This window comes from Thermothielavioides terrestris, chromosome 1, assembly GCF_000226115.1.
Source record: "Thermothielavioides terrestris NRRL 8126 chromosome 1, complete sequence".
NCBI classification, from domain to species: Eukaryota; Fungi; Ascomycota; class Sordariomycetes; order Sordariales; family Chaetomiaceae; genus Thermothielavioides; species Thermothielavioides terrestris.
This window is the reverse complement of record NC_016457.1, coordinates 1,788,635-1,812,206: the sequence shown is the minus strand read 5'-3', so window position 1 is coordinate 1,812,206 and position 23,572 is coordinate 1,788,635. Positions and strand designations below refer to the sequence as shown.

Sequence of the window (23,572 nt, the reverse complement as noted above, 5' to 3'; positions counted from 1 at the left end):
TAGGATTAGATGTTAATATAACTATAAAATCGGTTAAATGTTCTAAAGGCGTCTAACTCTTTATAACCTTGTATTCCTTAGAGGAGGGTTTACACTTTTTAGTGCTAGCTTCTACCGGTATTTGTAGTATAGTAGGTTCCACTAGCTTATCTCCGTAAGGGTCATTGCGCCTTAGCTTTATAGATTTTATAGTTATAGCCTTCTTTAGCTCCTTATAAGTTTCTAGGTTAGTGTCGCTTTCGTTTTTATTAAGACCCTTGTACACTAGCTTCTTAGATCTCGTAGTTAGGGCCTTCTATAGTTTCTTATAGGTCTTAGACTATCCTACTATAATAGCGTTGTCGCTATTATCATCTTTAGCTTTATTGCTTTTTTATAATATATCTAGACTAGATATCGTTAAATAGAGTTGTCCCTTCTAGAGGTTGTTATAGTTGGATAGTATAAACGATTAACCATTGTCTATTCGAATTTACTATATAAACTAAAGTATTACTTTAGTAGCCTTGGGGTATATTGATTTGAAGAGTCTCTAGTTCTTAGCGACTTAGGTATTGTCGCTAAGACTGCTCTCTACTAGGTTATTATACGACATTAGTATACCGACGAAGTATATAAGCTCTAGGCCTTCTTCAACTAGGATCTTAGGGTCGCTAGGTTGTCGTTGCTTCTCTTTATAAGCCTATTCGGCTAGTCGATCCTAGAATATACGACTAAAGCCATTGATCTAAGAAGTGTACCGTAGCTTAGGTTTCTTATTGTCGCTTAGCACTAGCTTAGGTTTCTAATCGTTATTAGGGGGGTTGTTATCGCCTACATTCTTAGTCTTACTAATATCGGTTTTCTTATAAGGGGGTATAGTGTTTTCGATGTACTAGGAAATGTTGATTATATTAGGTTTCTAGCGATAGATAGCGTTAAAAGAAGTAGCAATGTTTTAAAGTGATGTAGGAAGGAGAATTGGATATAGGAGAAGGACTAGGTAAGAAAGTAGGTTAAACGGGTAAGAATATAGGAGAGTTGGAGGTAGAAGGAAGTTGCAGTTGACCAATTGCTTAGTATCTATAGAAACTCGAACAACTAGGAGTAGTTAGAATTATCTTACCTCTTCTTTACTTTAAGTAGGATAGAAACAATTGAATATTATATATTAATAAAGAATAATAGTAGTTGACTTAGTAACTATAAGATCGACAATTAGTAAGTAGGTCGGTGAGGTTATATAGTGTTGAGAACTAGATACTAGAAGAATAGTGTAGTTGCTAACTAGAAAAGTTAGCTAGGGTTAGATATAGTATATAGATATAGTATTCTTAGTATAAGGAAAGGTTTGGATTGATATACTGTATATTAGATACTGATTAGCTCCCTTTCCTTGGAAAGCAACTGTAAAATATCTAAAGACAAACACTAGTGTTAATAGTCGGGTAGCGATAGGTGTTTCTAGTTTATATACCGCCTTAGGAGGTACGTTAGCCTGCTATTATATCCCTTAGGTCGTAACTATATACGAGATATATAGTATCGAATATAATCTTATCGCTAGTTATATTATAGTCAAGTATACAAGACGCTAGTACAAATGTAGAACTGTTGATAGCTAGAGCTTAGTTTACTATAAGATGTCTAAGAGCAGCCTATACTAGTATATATAATTTCCTAGTCCCTAATGGTAGGTAAGTAAGGTCTATTACTTCTACCTTAAGGAATAGATGTCCTCCCCCCTCTAGTATATTATAACTATAACAACCTTTTTTTCTATAGGTGTTAGTCTAAATCAAAGCTATAAAGCTTGTCTAGCTACTTACTTCTTTTTCCTATATATAGTAATGTCTAGAGCAAATGTACTATAGCTCTAGCCCCTGCTAGCAATGTACGAGATAGCAAGTCCAAAATTACGAAGACTGTTGTATAAGCTGGTTACGTCACTCGACGTTGGTTAGGACGTAGATATTGGGATCGTTGTCTATACTTAAGAACTTCCTCTTCTCTTTCGGCTTGTACCTCCTACGTTTAGCTTTTAATAGCCGCTTTACCTTAGTAGGATCAACATAGATTGTATCTTAGAACTTCGTAGTTGCAATATTCTTCTAGCGATTAATTAGCTATTTATAGTCATATATTAGTCGACCGTCTATAGTCGCCTTAGTTAAGTGAGTTAGGCTAAGGGCGAGCTAATCTATATACTTCTTAGTAGATGTCCCAATTTCTATAAATAGCGCTGTCTATTTAGGTTAGTAAAGCTTATTAGATATATAGATAAATTATTTTATAGTTAGGCGATAGTACTTACCTTTGTACTACCTATAGACACTAGGTATACTCCTACCAATGTCGATATACCCTTTGTAGAAGTTGAAAAGCTCTATAAATAATTGGTAGTCGTAGATCTACTTTAGTTTTATATAGAGTAACTTAATAGAGATATATACTATAAACATTAGGTACTTTTCTATATACTTTTTAATAAAGGTCTGAGGGTCTATAGAAGTTAGTAGATAGCCAACGCAATAGCATTAGGTTCTATACAATAATCTTATCTAGATAGTGGTATTGCTATATAGATGTGTTACTAACGATATAGGTAGTATAATAGTTTTTAACGAAATCTAATAGTTCGCTAGTAACGTCTTAAAAGTTGAACTTGACCAATTCTTCCTTATTTATAATATATAGAGTTAGGAGGTATACGATATAGGCTATATATTCGACCATCTTAAGCTAGTCCTAGACAGCTCGCTAAATATTAGTTGGTAGCGCCTTATAGTACTTCCTCTTCTTTAGCTTCTTATTAGCTAGACTCTAGATGTTGGCTACTAGGTCGCTATGTCTAGGGGGTAACGGCTATAATCCTCTGTTAGTCTAGTCTATAGCTATACTATTTGTATACCTAAGGGTGTTCTATAAAAAAAAGGTAAGAGGTATATTCGATAGCGACAATAAGTAGACAACTTACTACGACGACCTATAGGCTAGCCTGTTCTCCGACTTAGCTCGCTAGAATAGTGAGAAGCTTCTTCCTATTTTAATCGCTTACGTCTATATTGCTTAAGTTTAGGTTATTGTATTAGACTTAGGTATATTAAGCTTATATACTAACTAAGATATTCGGAGCTAGCAATCTAAGCCCTACGTCCTACGTCTTTAGGATAAATAGGTCTAGGTCCTAGTTATCGTCGAGTATATAAGAGAGTGACCTAGTCGCTATTGCAACGAGAGTAGAGAGAGGGCTGACGATAGGATCTAATAGGCAAGGGATAGCGATAATAGATAGGAAGTATATAGGTATAGATTCTGCTTAGCGACTAGAAATTCTTATATAGGCTAAAATGTTCTAACGTTGGTAGAAGAGGTAAGAGCGATAAAGTCGCTTAGGGTAAATAGATGTATAACGGGAGCCTTATATCCAATTCGATTATAATAGCCTCAATAGCGGGGTTTCTAGATCAAGCTACTAAGTTAGGAACCTTGCCGTTAAGTTCAGTCCTTATATACACTCGACAACTTGCTCTACCTACTAAATGGGTATCGATATATTTTATAATATAGAGCTCTAGATTTATTCTTCTATTTGCCTTTTACAACCTCTATATCCTAAAGAGGTAGAACCCTTATCTAAACGACTTCTTTAAAATATAAAAATAAGTCTAGCTTAGCGAAGCCCTATCGATACTCGAAGCTATATAACAACTATAAAATTACTAGTCTTCTCGTAGTACTATAGACTAGGATAGGATTAGTCAATAGCTAGATGTAAAGTCGTTTAGTAGACTAGATGTAGACTACCTACCTAAGACATTGACTAAGCTATAAGATTACAACTCTATACTATTGTATATAAACTATGAAATTTCGGCCGATTAGCGGAATACCCTTGATACTAATAGGGAGATATAGTAGCAGATCGATACGTTAGGTTAGGATATAAGCCATTTATAATATAGGACAGGTAGTTTAGGGGTAGACACTATATATTTAGACTTATACAATACTGTTAATACCAATGTCAACAACGATTAGCAATTAGTGGATTTTATTGCTAGACTTCTTATATAAGCGCGATAGTTAGACTAGGCTAGTATAGCTAATAGCGACGGTTTCCTAGAACCTAACGAGTAGCAAGACTAACTTACTAAGTATATATTAGAATTATCGAACGAGAGGCTAGCTCTAGTCTATACAACTAGCGTATTTTCCTATTTAAAGGGTATAGAGCTTAAGGATATAACCTCTACTGTAGATAGGTACCCTATACCTTTCGATCTCTCCCTATTTAAGCTTGCTCTCGCTCTCTAGAAGAAGAAGTACAATATCTCCTGTTTAGCCTACTCCTATCTCTACAACGTCCTATAGCTCGTTAAAGACCTTGACGAGCTAAGAAGTATCTCTTCTTAGAAGGACACGTTAATATACCGACTATACTACGTCCTACTATACAATACTTTATAGAAAGCGACGATTAAGTTGGACTAAAGCATTCTCCTAAGCTAGGTAATATATACTAAGCTAATGTTGATTGTTAATCTAAAAGATATAACTCGATCTCTGCTTAGCTTGAAGTTCCTTGTCTAGAAGATCTATATTAGTATAGCTTAGGTGATGGATAAGCTTATTATAGAACCGTAGTAAGCAAGGTAGTAGAGGGAGAGTATCTAGACGATAAGTAGGAAATTCTTCTTCTACCTAGACAACAACCCTATCTTCCCCTTCGACTTTGTTAGCTTTCGGTATAGCCTAGATAGTATAGTCTATAGATATAGGAGCGGTAAATTATACGACCTTCACCTTAGCTAAGTCTACTACTATAGCCTAGATTTTAGAGATAGGCATTTTATATAACTAGTACTGTTAACCTAGTTGGTCTTTACTTAGTTAGATATAACATCTGAGATATAGAGAGCATCTTCCCTACTTTTAGCTTATCTAGCTATACCTAGCTTAATCGAGCTAATTCTTATAGAAGATTCCAAAGTTTCACTCCTCCTAAGCTAAATTGTCTCCTAACTAAACAACGTATAGCTCGACTATAACTTCGATCCTATAAGCAAAGCAGTGATAGCGACCTCTAATGCTAACCTTAACTACGACTTTATATTTATAGTATAGTATATCTTCAACTAGAGAACCAATAAATTCTAACCTTTATAGTTATCTTCTCCCTATTGAGCTAAGTTGGAGCTTTGAGCCTAGGGTAGATAGTATTTCGTCGACAACTTTGTTAGTCTAAATCGAATCTTGCTTCTCTAGAATATATTTTATAATAGATTTGGCCTCTATAATAACAACTATGTCTCTCTTATCGGCATTTATATTATTACACTGTTCTTCGAGGAGTAGTTATAGAATTAATGCGAAGAGATGTTTCTACTAACCTTTAGTCCTTTTAGTATAGAGATCTCCGATATATTCTAGTCTTTAGTCTACCTTATAAGTCTTAATTAAAGGAAGTAGATCACTGTCGACAATAAGCGTATCTTTATATATAGTTTCATCGTATATATTACTAGCGATATAGTCTTGTAGTAAAAATTGTCTAGGTATAAGTCTTATTAGGCTACCCTCCTATATCGTAGCTATTAGGTTAAGATCAACGAGAGATTAGATCTAGCGTTCGATACTATGAAAAATGGACGATATCACTAGTAATATATCGACGATATTATATATATCTAGTCTCTCCTAACCAAGTTGGCGTAATCCTTTACTAAGACTAAACTCAGTATCTACAACGATACTAAACTTATCAACAATATACTGCTACTATTCCTAGCGCTCGATATCATTTAGATATAGCTAGCAGATACTATATATTCTAAGTTCGCTAGCCTTATATAAGTGCTAACCAACTTCCTTTTTAAAGACAAAGGCTTCTTATATAAGCGGTACTAGAAGGAGATGGCCTTCGTTCTCTAGACTTTCCTATTTCTACTAGGCTAGCTAAGGATTTAGAACCCTAAGACCTATCGTAATTCTTTCTAGATAAAGGAGTATAGCTAGCTTGTCATTCTTACTCTAGTCCTAATGTCGAGCTAGCTCTAGCTAGAATATATTAAACCTAAGTTCAACTAGCTTTTGGTCAACTGTATATCCTAGTTTCTCGATATTTCTGACTTCTCCTATAGTACTAAAGCCTTCTAGCCCTATAAATAGCTTATTACTATATATTAGAAATTTGTATAGTTAGCCATTACAATCTTTAGTTGTACCTTGTCGGTTTTACCGGAGGAACTAAAACGTATTATCATTTCTAGTTGGCGAGCAGTGCAATATATATACTATGTGCTTAGCAAGGGAAAGAAAGTTGCTATATAGACCTAAAGGCAGCTTAGAGAAACCTAGAGTCGATAGCGAGCTACTACTTCTATATAGCGACGAACTACGCTACTACTACCGATGTTTTCGAATATACAATTGGTATAGTCCTACGTTGTCCCTGCTCCGTCGGTCAACCTATTGCTATCGGTCAACCTATTGCTATTGGTCAACCTATCGCCGTTGGTCATCTTATAGGCTTTAACCTAATATAAACCTATTTCTATAGATTAGAAGGGCAACGAGATTCTTAGAAAGAAGGGTCTACTAAACATCTACTAGGGTTTATATTTACTAGACGTCGCCAACGAGTATAGTTTATATCGCTTTACATTGACATTCTAAGGCGAAGACTAATATAAGTAAAAACGAACTTAGTGCCCTAACAATGGTAGGACAATAGCTAATTACAATAGGGAATTTACTTAAGATATTTTTATAATAAACTATTGAAATATAGCTTTGATCTTTATCCAATGTATAAACGACTAGCTTTTAATATCATTTATCCTTATAAGAAGCTATAAACAATGGTACTCTAAAATCTATAGTATATTTAGTGTATTTTACAAAGCTTGCCTATCTCTAGTAGTAGTATATAACCTATATTTTAGCGTTGACAACTGTTTCGACAACGCGCCTTCGCTTAAGCTCGAAGCCGATAGCAACTATAGAAACCTGCTTGCCCTTAATCGCGTTTCCTAAACCTTAGTTAAGGTGTAGAGCGATAAACTTCTTTATATACTTTCCCTTTGTAAGTAACCGAAAGATAGTAAGTTTATATAGCTTCTAAGAGACGTGTTTAGCAACAACTATAATCGAAAAGCAGTTATCTAGGGAAATAAGCCTTTCTAGTAGGCTAAGAAGGTATCCTTTGTAGTATAGTAAGTTGGGCAAGGTCGCTAGAGCTTAGGCGTATTATTAACGTTAATAGGGACTAGTCAACAAGGATTGTTTTTATAGTTAGTAACTTTATAAAAGTCTAAAAGAGAGACAACGGTCCTAAGATCGCGAAATTAGATAGGCTATTTACTTTCTACTAGACTAGTAAGATATACCTTTTTACAGTTTTGACTTTCGTAGTTTACTGAACAGAGGAGCTGATAGTCGAGGCTATCTTTGAGGCACCGATTTACAATCTGATGGACAAGCGGGGAATTGTTAGGCTCCTAAATATTCTTCCTAACTAGTTATAGATTATACAGTATATAGATAGGAGCTATATATATATTATATATAATATATATATTATATAGCAAGACAGTAGACTGAACTAGACTTTTTACAGTTAATATCAAATTAGGTAGTAGGTTATACTATAGCGCTAATATAAGACGACTATATATAGGAGAAATAACTAGGAAAAGGACCAAGGCTATTAAGCAGTACTATCGTTAAGACCTCTAACGAGCTATAGCAGGTCTCAACTATAATACGATATCTAATAGTTATAGATACTAGTTATTGTCTATTTAATGTTCCTCTACTAAGCTAGCTATACCTCTTGTTGCTACTATAAGACTAACTACGAGATTTCCAAAGTAGTATTACAACCAACCTATTAATCCTCCTCTTCTACCTAAGCGAGCATAGTACTAAGTTGCTAGGTACAATAAACATCTAAGATAGGATTATATCTAGCCTAGGTCTAACCTATATCCTAAGAAAGACACTTAACAACCTTTCCTGCTCTAATGTACTCCTCAACAACATTTTAGTACTATTCTTAAACCTAGCTAAAATATATACTATCCTTGTCGAGAGAGAGGCCTATCGGGATATTAGGTATTAAGGGCATCCGAGGACGGATAATGTACTTAGTATAGAGAGAGAAGTAAGTGGCATTGAAGTAATTGAAGGTGACATCTATAGAGTACTGCCTTTAGAAATCCTATTGGCCTTGATATAACCTCTAGAGCTAAGGGGCATTTATACACCAACTTAATCTCGCTAACCAAGGTCTTTATCTTAGCAAAATAGCTTATATAGAGTAGGGGCTAAGCTAATGGCTATAGATTTTACTGGGATAGGTTAGTTAGTATTGGATATCGTTAGGCCGTTGAGCTAAGATAAGCTAGCCTAGCTCTAAGATATAGTAGACTAAACTATAATAAGTTTAGTCCTATCTATATACTATACCTAACTAAGTCCAACATTTTCTACCCCTCTAACATCTTCTGTCTAGTTGCTATTGCTTTTCTCTATTATCCTATCCAACTAATAAAGTACATCAACTGTCTAGAAATAGAATCTACTAATTGTAATAGACTCGCTCTTTAAAGGATTACTATAACTATCTAGTTGCTAGCTATCGTCTTAATTAGCGTCGGTATACCGACGCTAGTTTTATAGTTCTAATTGTCTATAGATATAAGCGTATTCCAATATTACAACTATCTAGTTGCCAGTTACCGACGGGACTTAATAAGCGTTAAACCTATAGCTATATCATATCTTTTTTTTTAGTTATAAACCTTGATAATATATATAAGTGTATACGTTGTAACTTTCAACTACTATAAACTAACATTAAGCGATATTAGTTATAGTAGGTAGTGTAACTACTAACTATCAATCGCTAGGAACAGTTATTGCAACGTAGGAAGGACCTAATACCGGTGGCGTAACTACTAACCATTAATCGCTAAGAACGGTCTTTACAACGTAGGACTCGATATAAGATATAATAGCTTACTAAGCTAGCTAACAACTCAAAGTAAGTAAGCGCTTGCCTCCTAGTACTTGACATCTAAACTTACTCTAGTATAGGTGGTTAACTATAAAATCCTAGAGCTATAGTATCCTAGATCTAGATCTCCTATTGTATAATAGCCGATAGCTACTCGCATTACATCGAGTAAATAGAAGAGAGCTTCTTAGTAGCTAGAGATATTTCGTAGTTAGTCTTACTCCTAGTAGTATTCTTACGTCGATAAAGCGATGTAGATATATATAGTTCTTATACTTATAAGCTATCTGCTAGGCAGGTTAGACGTAATATCTAGGCAACCGAAATCTATCGCCGTTTATAGCGTCCCTCGCCTCTTTGCTTGCTATTTACTTAGTTTCGCTCGACTTCGTAGTTGCTACCGCAATACTAGGACTCTATATATTGGCTAGACTAGTTAGCTAGTTCTAAACCATTATCTATCTATCTCGCTAATAAGAGCGGATTATAACAAGTAGTATATACAACGTTGGCTCTGCAATAGGATCGATATAATAGTAAGTATATTAAGTTTATTATACTATTATAAGTATTTAGTATAATCAGCTAATCATTAACCTTTATAATAGGAGCTACTTATTCGCCTAAAAGATAAACGATATAAATATAGTATCTAGAAGCGCAATGCCGATAGAGACTACAATTCGGGATACTATCTAGCGAGGCAACAAGAGGCGGGCCAATAAAAGGTGGTACATTGAACTAGGATAGTAGATAGAGTTGCAATAGCTTGAATTAATATGTCTATCTATATATAAATTAGTACCTAGCAACGACATTACCATATAAGCCGAGAGTTATCTCAACTATAAAATATCCTTCTATTAGAACCTATTACCCTTGCCGAAGAAGATCCTCAATGCTAAGAACTAACTTATATATCGAAAATGGCTATAGTGCTTAACTGTAAAAAAGAACAAGCTCTACTAGTAGGACTGTCCTCTAGTTGTAGGATACTATCTCTTAGTTACTATATTCAGATTTGAATATAATCCTAGATCGAAGATATAGTTTAAGCTTTAAGATACATCCTTATTAGGATATCCCAAAGACAACAGTGTATTATTAATAGGGGTTAATATATAATTCTAGATATTATTTATAATATAGGATTTTATAGTTAGAAGACTATACTTAGTAGAAATGTTATATATTTAAAATAATATTATAATCTAAAATAATGTCTTCTAGAGATATCGTAGGTCTAAAGCAACAGTAACGTCTTAGGACATATACAACTGTAAGATCTATTCGAGTCAAGACCTATTGAAGCTAACGCAAACTCTTTTACTAGTAATCTCCTAGATAGAATGATTATATAGCTGTTAGATTGACTCTTCCTGAAGCTGTCTTACAGTGGGGACCGGTAGGCGTCTATTTTCCAAGCGAAATATCTTGACGCTGCAAGACGGTAACCGAGACCATTTTGCCACCCCCCCCTGGCGCGCTAAGGTACCTATGTACCGCACAGTACGTACAGCGGGCGAGGAGTTGGAACGCTTCCAGCCCAAACCTTCATCCGAACTCCGGCCGCCGCACCTTCCCGCCAGCGCTATATATACCAGTCGGCGCCTTCCCACTCCCGTCCCCCGCCATTGGGAAACGCGCTGCGTAGCTCAATGGCGGGGGCGCGGGGAGTTCGCCCGGGGCACACCTTGAAGAGGACGCTCACAAGGTCCCCCGTTCGACTCCCCGCCGGGGCGGTCGGGGCACACCTTGAAGAGGACGCTCACAAGGTCCCCCGCCGCCTATCCAATCCCCTGGGCGCCCGCCGCCCCAACCCGACCCCCCTCGCCCCCCAGGGCGCCCGCCGGGCGCACCTTTCCGGAGTAAAACCCCCCCCGGGGTTTTCGTACCTGACCACCTCCCTACCCGGGGGGGAGCTGGTCAGGGAGCTTTTTGGGTTTCCGGCTTCTTGATCAAATCGTGTTTCGTTTCCCTGACTGAGCCATACTTTTCTTTTCGAGTTGGAACTGGCATTCCAAGACTGCTTCATTACGCGTTGCTTTTTGTAGGTACTATGCATACATTCAAAATACACCCACTCTCTCCTGCATTACTTGGCCCTCAACCCAAAAACAACCATGTCTCTCATCGACAACCTGGCTCGGCGCCTCGTACATACCTCTCAGTTCATACCGACAACCCCAAATCATGAGGACCCCGCTGGCCACATTATCATCCGCCTCACAGCGGCGGCAGCTCCTCCCGGCATATCGGGCACTGCAGCTTGTACCTAAACCAGCCCTCCAAGCACTTGGTGTGGAAGATGTGCCGACACGGCGTGACCATGTAGACCCTGCGGGCAAACACGCCCACCAGCCCGCCGGCGGCCGACGGATCCTTCGCGTTAGCCCTCACGACCGGCACCTCGAGCACCTCGGTGCAGATGGCGCAGTCGATCGACCGCAGCGCCATGCCGTGCCGGCGCAGCTCCTTCTCGCGCTCCCGCCTCCTCGCTCCGTCCTCGCCTCCTCCCTCCCCGCCGCCGCCGTCCCCAAACGACCAGCTCCTCCTCCTCCCCGCGGCGACAGCAACCGGCGAGCTTGCCGCGCTGTCCCCGGCCCCGCCGCCACCCAGCCCTGCGGAGGAGGAGGAGGACGCCGCCGAGACGAGACCGATGGGCAAGCCGCCGGCCTCGGCATCGTCCTCGCGCAGGACGGGATGGTACTCCCAGACCTCGGGGGCCCAGCTGCGCGGCAGGCCGAAGCGGGGGCCGAGCACGTCCTGCACGGCCAGGACGACGAGCTGCAGCCAGAGCCAGGCGACGAGGACGGCGAACGCGACCGCGTCGGGCTCGACGAACAGGATGTTGTCGTGCCGCAGGTAGAAGTAGGCCAGCGGCAGCGCCCGCAGCGCCGACTGCCCGACCATGAAGCGCCAGGCGAGCGCCCGGCGGCTGTTGCGCCGCGCGTTGCGCCGGATCTGCGGCAGCCAGAGCGACAGGTAGGCGAACGCCAGCGCGTGGAAGAGCGCCGCGCGCGCCCGCGGCGGCCACGCCATCGACATGGCTGTCAGGATCAGGATCGCGATGCCGATCGTCACGAAGGTCCCGGTGATGGAGGCAAAGGCGCTGACCCGCGGGCGGGGAGGAGTGGTGGTTGTTGTTGCCGTTGTTGTTGTTGTTGTTGGTGGGGTGCGGGTAGTTGGCAATGTGAGGGCGGCAGCGCCTGAGGCGGCGTTCTCGGCTATTTCGGCGTCGATGTCTTGGTCGGAGGGAATGATGACTGGGGGCGAGGAAGGACGAGCAGCGCTTCCGGCGGTCACGGGGGCAGGAAGCATGCCGGGGGAAGTTGATGTGGCAGCGGCGGGGGACGGGGCCGCGGCGGGAGGGGTGCGTGATGCGTTGGCTTCGTTGGTTCTATTCTGCTCGCGCCGCCGCTCCGGCTCTTGGTGCTTGTGAATCTCGGACAGGAACCCAGCGCCGATGGCCATGGACATGAAGGCGGCAAAGGTGAGGATCAGCGAAGGGAGGAACGTGTTGGTGGCCGAGAGGCTCCAGGCCGACGAGCATGCAAAGACCAGGCCATCGGCCAGCAGCATCATAGCGATCGTCTGGAAACTGATACGCCCGAGCGTAGACGGGGTATTTGACTCCTTCATTTGCGTTTTGAGCAGCCACAGCTGTGCCATGAGAACGGCGGCGAACCCGAACATCCACGCCTTGGTCCGAGACAGCAGGACCTCTGATTTGACGCCGACGAGGTGCTGCCCCTCGACCGAAGGGAATAGCGGTGGGCCCTTGGACTCGAGGTAGTAGGCACAATCCGGAGACCATGCGACGAGCGACATGCGCAGGTCCGGGGTGCCTCTGGAGGGCGCGCCGGTGGGGAATCGGAGCTCATTCTCAAGCTGATCGACGACGGGGACCAGCTGGTCGTCGAGCCCGGTCTCGCCGATAAATATGGGGTCCAGCGGATGAAGCTGCAAATACATGATGTACTCGCAACGCGGCAGCGGAACCGAAATCTCCTCTTCGACCACCGGGGTCCAAGGGTTGCTGGGGTCCGCAAATCGCCTGCGCTCCTTCTTGCGGAGGACTTCTCCCAGAGTCCGGTTCAGCAGTTTCTGGCTCGACTGGAAGAAGTCCGGTCCGGGGGCGAGATGAGGCAGGCCAAAGATGCCGGAGAACTTTTCGGTTGTCGTCGTCAGTAGGATGGAGCCCTGCCGCGGCCAGTGCACGCCATGGAGTCGGACGGCGAAGCTGGGTGCCGAATTTGCCTCGTCCTGGATGTCGGCCACGGCCGAAATCTCTCTTGCCATGCCCGCCGACCGCGGGCGCTGGCCCTCCTCTGTCTCCTCCTCATACGGCGCGTCGTCAGCGTCCTCAGCCAGCCGCAGCAAGATCGTGCCGTGGGAGCCAGTCACGTTCCAGCCCCATTCGACGTGGCTGTCTACCCAGTCGACGCCGGGGGCAATCGCGGTGAGATTGTAGCCGCTCGCCTTCCTGACGACCGAGCCCGGGCGCCGCACCCATTTCCCATGCACGGTGCCGGTCGCATTCTGCCACGTCTTGGGAACCGGCCCATGGTCCCACTCGTCGGGACCGTCCTTCGGCGGATAGGCGTGGCGGCTCCACTGACGGCAGCGGTCCCTGAAGTAGGGGAGATCGACCCAGGCATAGCCGTCGGTCTGGCGGAAGCCGGTCAGGTTGAGGAAGCGGGGAGCCTGCCACGGCGGCGCATCCTCCACGGCTTCGTGAGGGTCGAAGTCGCCCCATTTTGTGCTGTTCAGCACGCGGTGCGCATCGCGCAGGCGGCCGAGGCGGGATGCGCCCATGAAGGGGCCCGTGATCAGGGCGGGGCCGTCATTCCGGGAGAGGATGGTCAGGAAGAAGATGGTGAGAAGCAGCCAGATTCTCGCATTTTCGCGCGATATGGAAGGCATGGCAGCGGGAGGGGATGTGAATCATCGCTTGGGCGTGCCAAGTTCGTGATGTTATGGGCAGAGCAGAGGGGTCATGGTTCGTTCGCTGACGGATCCGGACGGTTGGAACAGATTGTTCATCGATGAGCGGCCTGACACGTACAAGCTCGAGCCCGGAACGGGTCACTCGGTTACCTGGCCGCTTCGGCTACTGCTTCATTTCATAAAACGTAAAGGTTGGACTTTTCCCGAGACCGACAAGTAGAAACAGATTGTTCGCTTTGGGAGAGATGTGAGAACAACAGGCGCTGATGGTTCGCCTGTTCAAGGACTGGAAGAGTTGAAGTGAGGTGAACTGCCGGATACAGTCATCCATGTCCAGTGTAACATCCATGGCAGTGGCGGCCCCACTTGGCAGTTAAGGCTACACTGCGGATACAGTGCTGCAAGTGCTATGCACAGTGCAGTCCCCCTAGGTTTCCTGGCGAAGTCTCTCAGTTCCGCTTTCATAGAACCCTCCCATCTGTTGTAAGACATTAAAGGTAGCAGGTTGCACGCTGCCAAGTCAAGCACCAACCCGCCTCACACCCCTTCTCTGAATCTCTCCCAAAAGATTCAGACTGTAATCTCAGAAACAAGCGAATATGGCGTCCAAGAACGATTCAACAGCGGCCAGCCAAACCGCAAGCGTGCGCTCACCCCCTCAAACCCCCCCATCTCAGACCCATCCCCCCCATACAGACATAGGATAGGTACTTACTCCGATTTGCATCCCACTCACCGCTTTGCAGCAGACAATCGACGACGCCCGCGGCGAGCTGACGGCTCACATCGAGGACCTGCTCAACACGCTGTCCAACAAGTTCGCCGGCATCTCCAGCGAGATATTCGCCAAGAGTAGGTTTGCCTTGCCGTGGCCGCATTATGAGAGCATGCACTCACTTGCCGGCCCGCACAACACGCACGCTGACATGGGTTCTAGTGGACGAGATGTCGCGCCGGCTGGACAACCTTGAGGCGCAGTTGACGGCCAACAAAGAGAAGAACTCTGGGTCTAACTGATGCTTGGGGTTATGGATAGCGGTTTGTTTGCAGGCAGGAGCATACGGAGTTTGCGGAGTTTGACGGGAGGAGCATGGGATAGCGTCGCTTGGTGAACCAGGTGCCGGGTAACATCAGTTGTCACGGAACAAGCCGGCGCCATTTTCTTGAGCCCCAGATCAGCCGAGACCCGAGATGTAACCTTCATGGAATTGGAATTGTACATTGCTAGTTCAGCCAGACCATGGTATGGAATCTTCGTCTCAGAGTTAAAGCTCCTCCTTCGCCGCCTTCTCCTCCTTCTCCTCCTTCTCCTCCTTGTCCTCGCTCTCCGTCGGCTTCTCGACGAACTTGCGCAGGATGTTGGTCTTGCTGGTGAGCTCGTCCAGCTTGGTGGGCGCCAAGCCGCCCTTCTTGATGATGCCCTCGAGACGGGCGAGCTCCTTGGCCGCATACTCCTCGCTCTTGCCCAGCTTCTCAAAGACCCGGAGGTAGTACTCGGCATGCTTGGCCTGCGCCTTGTCCGTGAGGCTCTCGGCAGTCTTCTTCGCCTCAGCCGCCGCCTCGCTTAGCGCAGTGCCGCCGACGAGCTTCGCGACGACGGCGTCGAGCGACTCGATGGTGCCGGCCACCGCGTCGAGGCCGCCGCCGACCGCGCGGTGCGTGCCCGCTTTCTCGTTCAGGAAGGTGACAAACGCCTCCTCGGACCGCGCGCCGCTGTAATCCTCGGGCGTGGTGCTGCCTGCCGGGAAGAACTTGATGGTCGGGTACCCCTTCACGCCGTACTCGGCAGCGGTGGCCTTGCCCGTCTCGGCATCGGCGTCAACCTTCGCGACCAGGACGTTGGGCTCGTTGGCAAAGTTCTCGGCGAGCTTTTCCCAGGTGGGCGCGAGGTTCTTGCAGTCTGCGGATCGTCAGCGCAGGTCTCGGGAAAGAACAACCAGCGGATCTAGATAACTTACGGCCGCACCACGGGGCGGTAAAGGCCACCAGGACGTTCTTGTCCCCGCCAATGTGCTGCTTGAACGTCGAGTCCGTAAGCATGACCACGCTGCTGGGCTTCGCCACCTTCTTCCTCGCCCGCACGCCAGTCTTCTCGGTGATGAAGTTGGACAAGCTCTCAAGGTCCCGACCCCCGTTGTACTCGGTAGGCTTGTCGCTCTTGCCGTCGAAGAACTTCAGGGTCGGGAAGCCCTGCACGCCGAAGCGCTTGCCCAAGTCCCGCTCGGCATCGGCGTCGACCTTGGCGATCTGTACTTTGTCTTTGGCATGCTCGAAGGCAAGCGCGAGCTCCTCGTAGATGGGCGCGAGGTTCTTGCAGTGGCCGCACCACGGCGCGAAGAATTCGACCAGCGTCGGCTTGCCGGATTTAAGGACCACCTTGTCGAAGTTATCCGGGATGAGGTCGAGGACAGCCGACTTGGCGGCAGCCGCAGCTGCGAGGCTGGCGAGCACGAAGCTCTTGATGAGCACCATGGCGATCAAGAATAGGTACCGAACACCACGGCGGCTGGTCGGAGGTGAAGGGAGAATTGGATTTTTACAATTATGCACCTCAATGCGACTCTGGCAGCAAAATGAGATGAAAAAAGAAGTCGACCGCCCGCCAAAAATAAACTAACCCAAGTCTGGGAGCAACAGAAAGGGTGGCAACGGGCAACGGGCTGCTTTGAAATCGCCGTCAGAAGATGCCACTTTGCCCATCAAGCCACTGTCAGCATTGAGCATTGGAGGAGCTCACCCCTGGCCCTGGCACTGCCCCGCAAGCGAGAACCACACCGCAGAACCATCACTGTGCCAACAGAACCAACCGGCACTGTCATGCTGCTCTTGATAAACGATAAGATAACCAGCCACGCACGCCACATTCCCACAGCCACCCAATTGGCAAGCCCTCCCGCACAAAAAAGTCTCCGCCAATTTTGACCAGCGCGGCTTTGCACGAATCGAAATCTCGGCCGACGGCGTCCTCAAGACGACACAACTCCCCGTTTCTCCCGCAGCCAATTCTCCTGCTCTCGCAAGCGGAAACCGAACAAGCCTTCCATCGTCAAAATGGCTCACGATAACGTCTGGAACTCGCGCCCGCGCAACTACGGCAAGGGCTCCCGCTCTTGGTAGGTCCAGACGAAGCAGACGAGCAACGGAGGATGAAGAGGAGGGGAGGAGAAGCAATGACGAAGAAGAAGTAAGAAGAAATGCTGACCAGTGGGCGTCTTGGAACAACACAGCCGCGTCTGCAACCACACTGCCGGTCTGATCCGCAAGTACGGCCTCAACATCTGCCGTCAGTGCTTCCGCGAGAAGGCCGCCGACATTGGCTTCGTCAAGGTACGCCGCTACTTGAACACTGCCAGCCGGTCCCAATATGTTCGAGTCGGCGCGTGGGCGCCTTCCAGGGGAGGGATCTATCTAACTGGGTTCTTCTCATCAGTACCGGTAAACGAACGACCGAAACAAACGATGGCAGCCAGGGGTTGAGTCGAGGGGGGATTGAGACGCGAGGTGTGTGGATGGGTTGAGAAGCGGACCGGCGGCGTCTCTATGACGCCAAAAAACGATTCCAACAGGCCGGCGCCAAGGCATGTGTTGTTCTTGCTTGGGTTGCTCGGGAACGGAAGGAGCCGGAGCTGGGGGCCAGGGCCATATGCGGACTTAGAGGAAGCACTGCGGGCTTTTACCCCCAAGTTCACCGGGCTATGGAGTTCACACGGCGGGGTTTCTTGCTTGCACGAGTCGCGCCGGCAAAGGGGAAATACCAATTCGGAATGAATCCTACGCACTCATCCACCCGTGTAATCTTGCCCGCCACTGGCCGCTGCTATCCTGTTCGTTGCTGGGGAATCGACACGGTTGGGATAGGAGGCAGGAGTACGGATTACTGCGTATGGGATATGGAACACTTTGGCTTCATGAGGTGTGTGTCCGCAGACTCCTCGACCGTTCTCGGAACAGACGCTGCCCATTGCAACCCTACTCTTCCCAAGTCGATGATACCCCCTTAGCAGACTGGTATGACTGAACGGCTGACCCAGGCGTGCGTTCATCAACCTTCATTATTTGCCCCGTGTATGCATATTTCTTCTATACTACAAGGGTAAGAACAACTCTATAAGGGGAGGGGAGATCTCTGAGCCCTCAAATGGTCACACATGGGCGCAGCTCCCAAGCAACGGCGCCATCATAAAAACAATACATCCATAGACACAGATTGTACATACATTGTACAGCGGGCTTTGAACTCCGCAGCGCCTAGCCGCTCCGCCCTGCCCACAAGAAACCACGGGACCCAGATCCGGTCGGCCTCCCTCTCTTGTGCACACACACCACACCGTCTTGTGTGGATGCCTTGCGCTTCCCCGACATCGTACATTTCACTGCCGCCGGGCAGCCGTTTACTCGATGATCCGGGTCACGAGACCGGTGGCGACGGTGCGGCCGCCCTCGCGGATGGTCACGCGCATGCCGGCCTCGACGGCGATGGGCTGGTGGAGCTCGGCAACCATCTCAACGTTGTCGCCGGGCATGACGATCTTGGAGTGGGGGTGCTCGGTGCCCTCGGGGAAGGTGAGGGTGCAGGCCTCGTCGGCGGAGCGGATGAAGATCTGGGGGCGGTAGTTTTGGTGGAAGCCGGTGTGGCGGCCGCCCTCTTCCTTGGTGAGCGCGTAGAGCGAAAGGAGGAACTTCTTGTGCGCGGTGACGGTGCCGGGCGCGGCGACGACCATGCCGCGGCGGACGTCCTCGCGGCGGATACCGCGGAGCAGCAGGCCCGAGTTGTCACCGGCCCTGGACTCGTCGCACGACTTCTTGAAGGTCTCGATGTCGGTGACCTTGGTCTTGATGATCTCGGTGCCCTTGCCGATGATCTCGACGTCGGCATCCTTCTTCAGGACGCCCCGCTCGACACGGCCCGAAACGACGGTGCCGCGGCCGCCGATGGAGAAGACGTCCTCGATGGGCAGGAGGAACGGCTTCTCGGTGTCACGCTCGGGCGTGGGGATCCATTCGTCGACCGCATTCAAGAGCTCGTCGATCTTGGACTCGCCGATTTCGGGGCGCTTGCCTTCCAGCGCGCACAGGGCGGAGCCGAGGACGACGGGGGTGTTGTCGCCATCGAAGCCGTACGACGTAAGCAGCTCGCGCATCTCCATCTCGACCAGCTCCAGCATTTCCGGGTCCTCGATGGCGTCGACCTTGTTGACGAAGACGACGATGCGCTGGACACCGACCTGGCGGGCCAGCAGCAAGTGCTCACGGGTCTGGGGCATCTGACCATCCGACGCGGCGACGACGATGATGGCGCCGTCCATGCTGGCGGCACCGGTAATCATGTTCTTGATGTAATCGGCGTGACCGGGGCAGTCGACGTGCGAGTAGTGCCTCTTCTCGGTCGAGTACTCGATGTGGGCGGTCGAGATGGTGATACCGCGCTTCCGCTCCTCGGGGGCCTTGTCAATGGCGCCATAGTCAAGGAAGTTGGCCAGGCCCTTCTCGGACTGTCGCTTGGTGATGGCGGCGGAGAGGGTCGTCTATCGGGGGAAGAGTCAGTTTAAGGGGATTGCAAAGCCAAGGGGGAAGCGCGACGGGGCATCGGCCGGACCTTTCCGTGGTCGACGTGACCAATTGTGCCTGGGAAGCAACTGTCAGCAGCAGGGCGACAACACATGGCGGGCAATTTGCATACCGACGTTGACGTGAGGCTTGGTGCGCTCGAAGACGGCGTAAGTGCGCGCGAAGTTAAGGACAGGCGTCCTGGCCTGGCGCTGCAGCGAGACAAGCGGGCTCTGGGTCTGTCTAAGGGAGAGGCGCGCCGTCCGCAGGAACGGAGCGATCGTCCGTAGTGAGGCAGGCATCTTTCTGATTCCGGGCACAACCTCGCAAACACACCGAAAGAGTGGAAGGAGGAGCGGAGATGGTGGAATCCGCAGGTCAACAAGCTGGCGAAGGGAGTCGGGTGTCTCCAGTGGAAAATTTGGCTCAACTGTCGCCAAAATCCGGCGAACCAGGGCCAAGCACAGCAGAGGATCCGCAGCGGGCACGGATCGCCCTCCGCCTCGAGCCTCGCGGAAGCAGCGCTAAACTGGCCCTTGTCCACGTGCTCCCGCGAGGCAGCACCGCGGAGAACGCGCCTTCTTCGACCAGCTGGAAATCCACGCGCTTCTCTAAGAAAGAGCCCGGGACCTCCGATTTCCCCTAGTCCGTGCTTCCTGTCCACCCAAGTGCACCAACAGGTCGAAAACTACCTGGTACCCGTACCTAGACATTCAGCGAGTGGCTTCATACATTCGCTGCCACCGCTCAGAAGTCACGGTCTTGGTACTCCTTGCACTCAAGCCGCGCACATCAGCGACCTTCTGTTCAGGGCGGCGGGACAGTACATGGGCGGTGTCATTCCATTGGGAAGCATCCAAGCGGAGAAGACAGCGGCCAGTGCTTGCGGATCCGGGCTTTGTTCGGCCTTGCCGTGGGCTCGAGGTTGGAAGAGGGACGTCGCCCGGTCGTCCTCGGAGACGCTCGGGACGACGGTGGGAACATCTGGCTCGTGGGAAAGAAACGGGCCGTGATCGACGAGTGAGTGCGAGCTGTTCAATATCCCAGATCCGGTTTACATGTGATGCTCCAATGATGGGTGAGCCTGCTGGAATGGACCCGAGTCCTGTGAAACCAACGCCGAGATCTGCTGCCTCTCTCCCGGCCCAGATCCCATCTCAGATCCCGCGGCCGTTTGACCGATCGCGGCATGGAAAGACAGAGCCAGCACTGCTGTCACTTGGGGCAGGACGCCCCGGACGGCGGAGTTAGCCGAGTGATGTCGTTGACACGGACCAGACCTTTGGGGAAGTGAGGAAGAAACAAGGTCTGGTGACGCGAACACCAGAACAGAAGCCGGACTGCGCGATGCGCTTCTGTCTCGACGTTGATGTCCGCCCTGACCGCACACCCCCCTCGGTCGCGGCAGTTGCCTGCCCCTCGTCATTCTGCTGCCACGCAAGCCACCATTTCTCGACCTGCGAGCCGGCTCCTCTGACACCACATCGGTGGAGATGCCGTCCGTGCTGGTTTCTGGCGGCAGCCCCCACCCTTCTGCTTCATGCCCTGGCATGCAGACGAAGCTATTCAAGCAAGCTGCCATCATCGCTGGCTCAGAAGCCTGGTCAAGGTTGGCCAAGAGATCTAGAGCAGCGCCAAGATCAAGCTTGGGCCTGAGCGCCGCTTGAAAAATGCGATTTCGACGGCGCCTTCTCACCTGGCTTGGTTATTAGGTGCTTTGGAACATTTCCAAGGCCTTGGCAGAGTCTCAAGTCCAATTGAGCCCGTGATCGACCATCTTCAAGACGTCCCCCGCAAGGGCAGGGCTTGTTTACAAGGGATCATACCCTTGCCCGGATCTTGCATTCCGTGGTCCTCCCGCCTGAACTTGCCCCGTTCACGACAGTGTTTATGTTCAAATCCACTTCCACCAGCACCACCGCCATTCCCCGACCACCCCACCGCCACCTGAGATCTCCAGGCGCCAGATCACTTGCTTCTTTTCTTGATGTTTACTTGGCAAGTGTCACTGCAGTTTCAAGAGCTTGAAGCCGCCCATGGTTCTTCTCCTGCCAAGCTTTTTGCAGTTCCAGCGAAGCAAAGCATGCCTGGGACCAGGCAAGGCGACGAGAACCTCTCATTCAACCAGGGGTTCAGTCCGTCTAGACTGTCTATATAGGCCTATGTGCAGCAGCGTCCTTTTTCTCCTGCTTCTTTCGTAGTAGCTCATGAGCTGTGCTCGTCTGTCGCGGTCCGGTAACTCGCGGCTTCGTTCCTCTTGTGTCATTCACTTCGTCCGCTGGCCGTCGTCGCTTGGTCGCTTTGCTCTAGTATTTAATCCCTTTTTCCATTTCGAGCACTGCCCAGTTCTTGACCAGGATGGTGAGGTATGCCTTCGTTACCTTCGCTGGATTGGCCGCGGCGTTGCCGCTCAACATTAATCTCGGGGCCTACTCACCAGCACTAGTTGTCGGTACGAGCCCGACCCCAACCCCGACTTCTTTTCGTTGCTCACGGATGATTCCTATCGCTTACCGGGCCAACAGGTGATGGTGAAATCAGCTTCGGAGGTAGGCAGGACGTGTCGAGTCTCATCACCGCGCTCGAAGGCGCTGCGGTTAACGCAGCCGCAGGCGCAGCCAACGCCGCTGCGGGTGGCAACGCCAACACAGCGGCTGGGGGTACTGTGGTCGCCGCCGCCGCCGCGACCTCGGCTCCCACGCCTGTGCCCACCGCCGCGGAGAGCGCAGCCACAGATCCGGTGCTTGCCGAGCAGGTCCGTCCTATCTATATCTGCAGGGCGAACGCCCTTGACTGACGACCCCTTGGCAATAGGCCCAGCAAATAGCCAGCCTCCAGGGACTGGGAAAGGCCATCGCACCCCGTATCGGGGACGGGAAGCTGGGCAAGCGAGACCTCGCTGGCTTCAACCGGGCTCTCACATTCGCCGAGGCCGCCCTGACGAAGGGCCCCAAGGTGGAGCTCGGCACGGGCGCCGAGGGCTCCGGCGTCGGTATCATCGTCGACCACAACACCGGTATGTCTAGTGGCGGCAGCCGACAGAATCCGGGGTAACACCGGAGCCATGCCTTTCTAGCCACCTCCCCTCCGTAACAACCCCAACCTACACCCACCCGCACTGACGCGACGATCCAACAGTAGGAGGAGGCCAAGGCGACGGCGCCGGCGCGGCCGCGAAGCGCGACACCACCGCCGCCACCGCCCCCCGGCGCCGCGTTAAGGTGACCACCATGTTTGTGCGCCGCGGCATACCAGCCTGTAAGCATCCCCCTTCTCTACCTTCCCTTCGGAACCCTACGCCCCGTTCCCCGTCCAGTCCAAACTCCATCAGTAGCACAACACAACACACCACAGCGTAGCATAGCACAGCCCATCCACACCAGAAAAAGAGAAAACAAACAATCAAGCCCACCAAAACTAACAGACACCACCACGCCAGCCCTACAAGCCCGCTCAGAAGACGTCCTCGCCGCCGCAGCAGCAGCCGCCACCGCCGTGACCGCCCGCGCGCCCGCACCAGCCGACGCCAGCGCCAACTCCAACTCCAACACCAGCCCGGCCGTCCCTGTGTCGGCGGCGGCCAGGCGCGCCGAGAGCGCGTTGCTCGACGCGGTCAACCTCAACGTGGACGGTGACGCGGGCGTTACCATGACGTTTGTCGAGCCGGTTGAGGAGGATGGGGAGGCGGAGGGGGATCAAGGGGAAGGGGAGCGGCAGAGGGTGGTTGTGTGATTGGGGGGGGAGAGGGGAGGATACATATTCTGTGTTCTATGACTACATGTCTTTGGGTGGATGGCGGTTGGGGCGGAAGGAACTGCACAGAGTAGATTGTGTGTTTTGGTTTGGCTTGATCTGGCCGTTTACTGCCTTGGCTTGGCTCGGTTTTGTGATGTATCGCTTGGGTTTGTGCCTGGAGCTTTTTTGTTTGGGAGCGGTTGTGAGTGAGAAGTGCAGTAGTTATACAGCATCAATTGGAACCTGATCTGATGGGCTCGTATTTCGTTTTGGACCTTTTTTTTCAGGCTAGGTTTGTATGTCTGGCCAGTCACGGGTGGTACGATGTTGAGCTCGGAG

The 23,572-nt window shown here is 49.2% G+C and overlaps 6 protein-coding genes across 6 annotated transcripts; 3 read left to right on the top strand and 3 right to left on the bottom strand.

Moving 5' to 3' along the window:
- Positions 1–1,669: 1,669 nt before the first annotated feature.
- THITE_2084158 (uncharacterized protein) lies at positions 1,670–10,873 on the top strand (the record flags this gene model as incomplete). The annotated part of the gene is made up of 2 exons (XM_003648935.1): positions 1,670–1,676; positions 10,716–10,873. 2 exons carry the CDS (start codon positions 1,670–1,672, stop codon positions 10,871–10,873), a joined length of 165 nt encoding a protein of 54 aa, XP_003648983.1.
- A 99-nt stretch (positions 10,874–10,972) lies between these two features.
- On the bottom strand, positions 10,973–14,310 carry THITE_2107069 (uncharacterized protein). Its single transcript, XM_003648934.1, has one exon. It carries the CDS (start codon positions 13,925–13,927, stop codon positions 11,228–11,230), a length of 2,700 nt encoding a protein of 899 aa, XP_003648982.1. The 5' UTR covers positions 13,928–14,310; the 3' UTR covers positions 10,973–11,227.
- A 569-nt stretch (positions 14,311–14,879) lies between these two features.
- On the bottom strand, positions 14,880–16,721 carry THITE_2107066 (uncharacterized protein). Its single transcript, XM_003648933.1, has 2 exons — positions 15,910–16,721; positions 14,880–15,851 (listed from the first exon to the last, which is right to left on the bottom strand). The coding sequence occupies exons 1-2, from the start codon at positions 16,421–16,423 to the stop codon at positions 15,217–15,219; spliced, it is 1,149 nt and encodes a 382-aa protein (XP_003648981.1). The 5' UTR covers positions 16,424–16,721; the 3' UTR covers positions 14,880–15,216.
- A 173-nt stretch (positions 16,722–16,894) lies between these two features.
- On the top strand, positions 16,895–17,803 carry THITE_2169241 (40S ribosomal protein S29). Its single transcript, XM_003648932.1, has 3 exons — positions 16,895–17,064; positions 17,179–17,278; positions 17,382–17,803. The coding sequence occupies exons 1-3, from the start codon at positions 17,003–17,005 to the stop codon at positions 17,388–17,390; spliced, it is 171 nt and encodes a 56-aa protein (XP_003648980.1). The 5' UTR covers positions 16,895–17,002; the 3' UTR covers positions 17,391–17,803.
- Positions 17,785–19,948, bottom strand: THITE_2107061 (uncharacterized protein). The gene is made up of 3 exons (XM_003648931.1): positions 19,632–19,948; positions 19,548–19,576; positions 17,785–19,476 (listed from the first exon to the last, which is right to left on the bottom strand). The coding sequence occupies exons 1-3, from the start codon at positions 19,798–19,800 to the stop codon at positions 18,343–18,345; spliced, it is 1,332 nt and encodes a 443-aa protein (XP_003648979.1). The 5' UTR covers positions 19,801–19,948; the 3' UTR covers positions 17,785–18,342.
- Positions 19,949–21,856: 1,908 nt separating this feature from the next.
- On the top strand, positions 21,857–23,230 carry THITE_133795 (uncharacterized protein; the record flags this gene model as incomplete). The annotated part of the gene is made up of 5 exons (XM_003648930.1): positions 21,857–21,950; positions 22,024–22,253; positions 22,313–22,514; positions 22,637–22,756; positions 22,938–23,230. The coding sequence occupies 5 exons, from the start codon at positions 21,857–21,859 to the stop codon at positions 23,228–23,230; spliced, it is 939 nt and encodes a 312-aa protein (XP_003648978.1).
- Between the last annotated feature and the right edge of the window lie 342 nt (positions 23,231–23,572).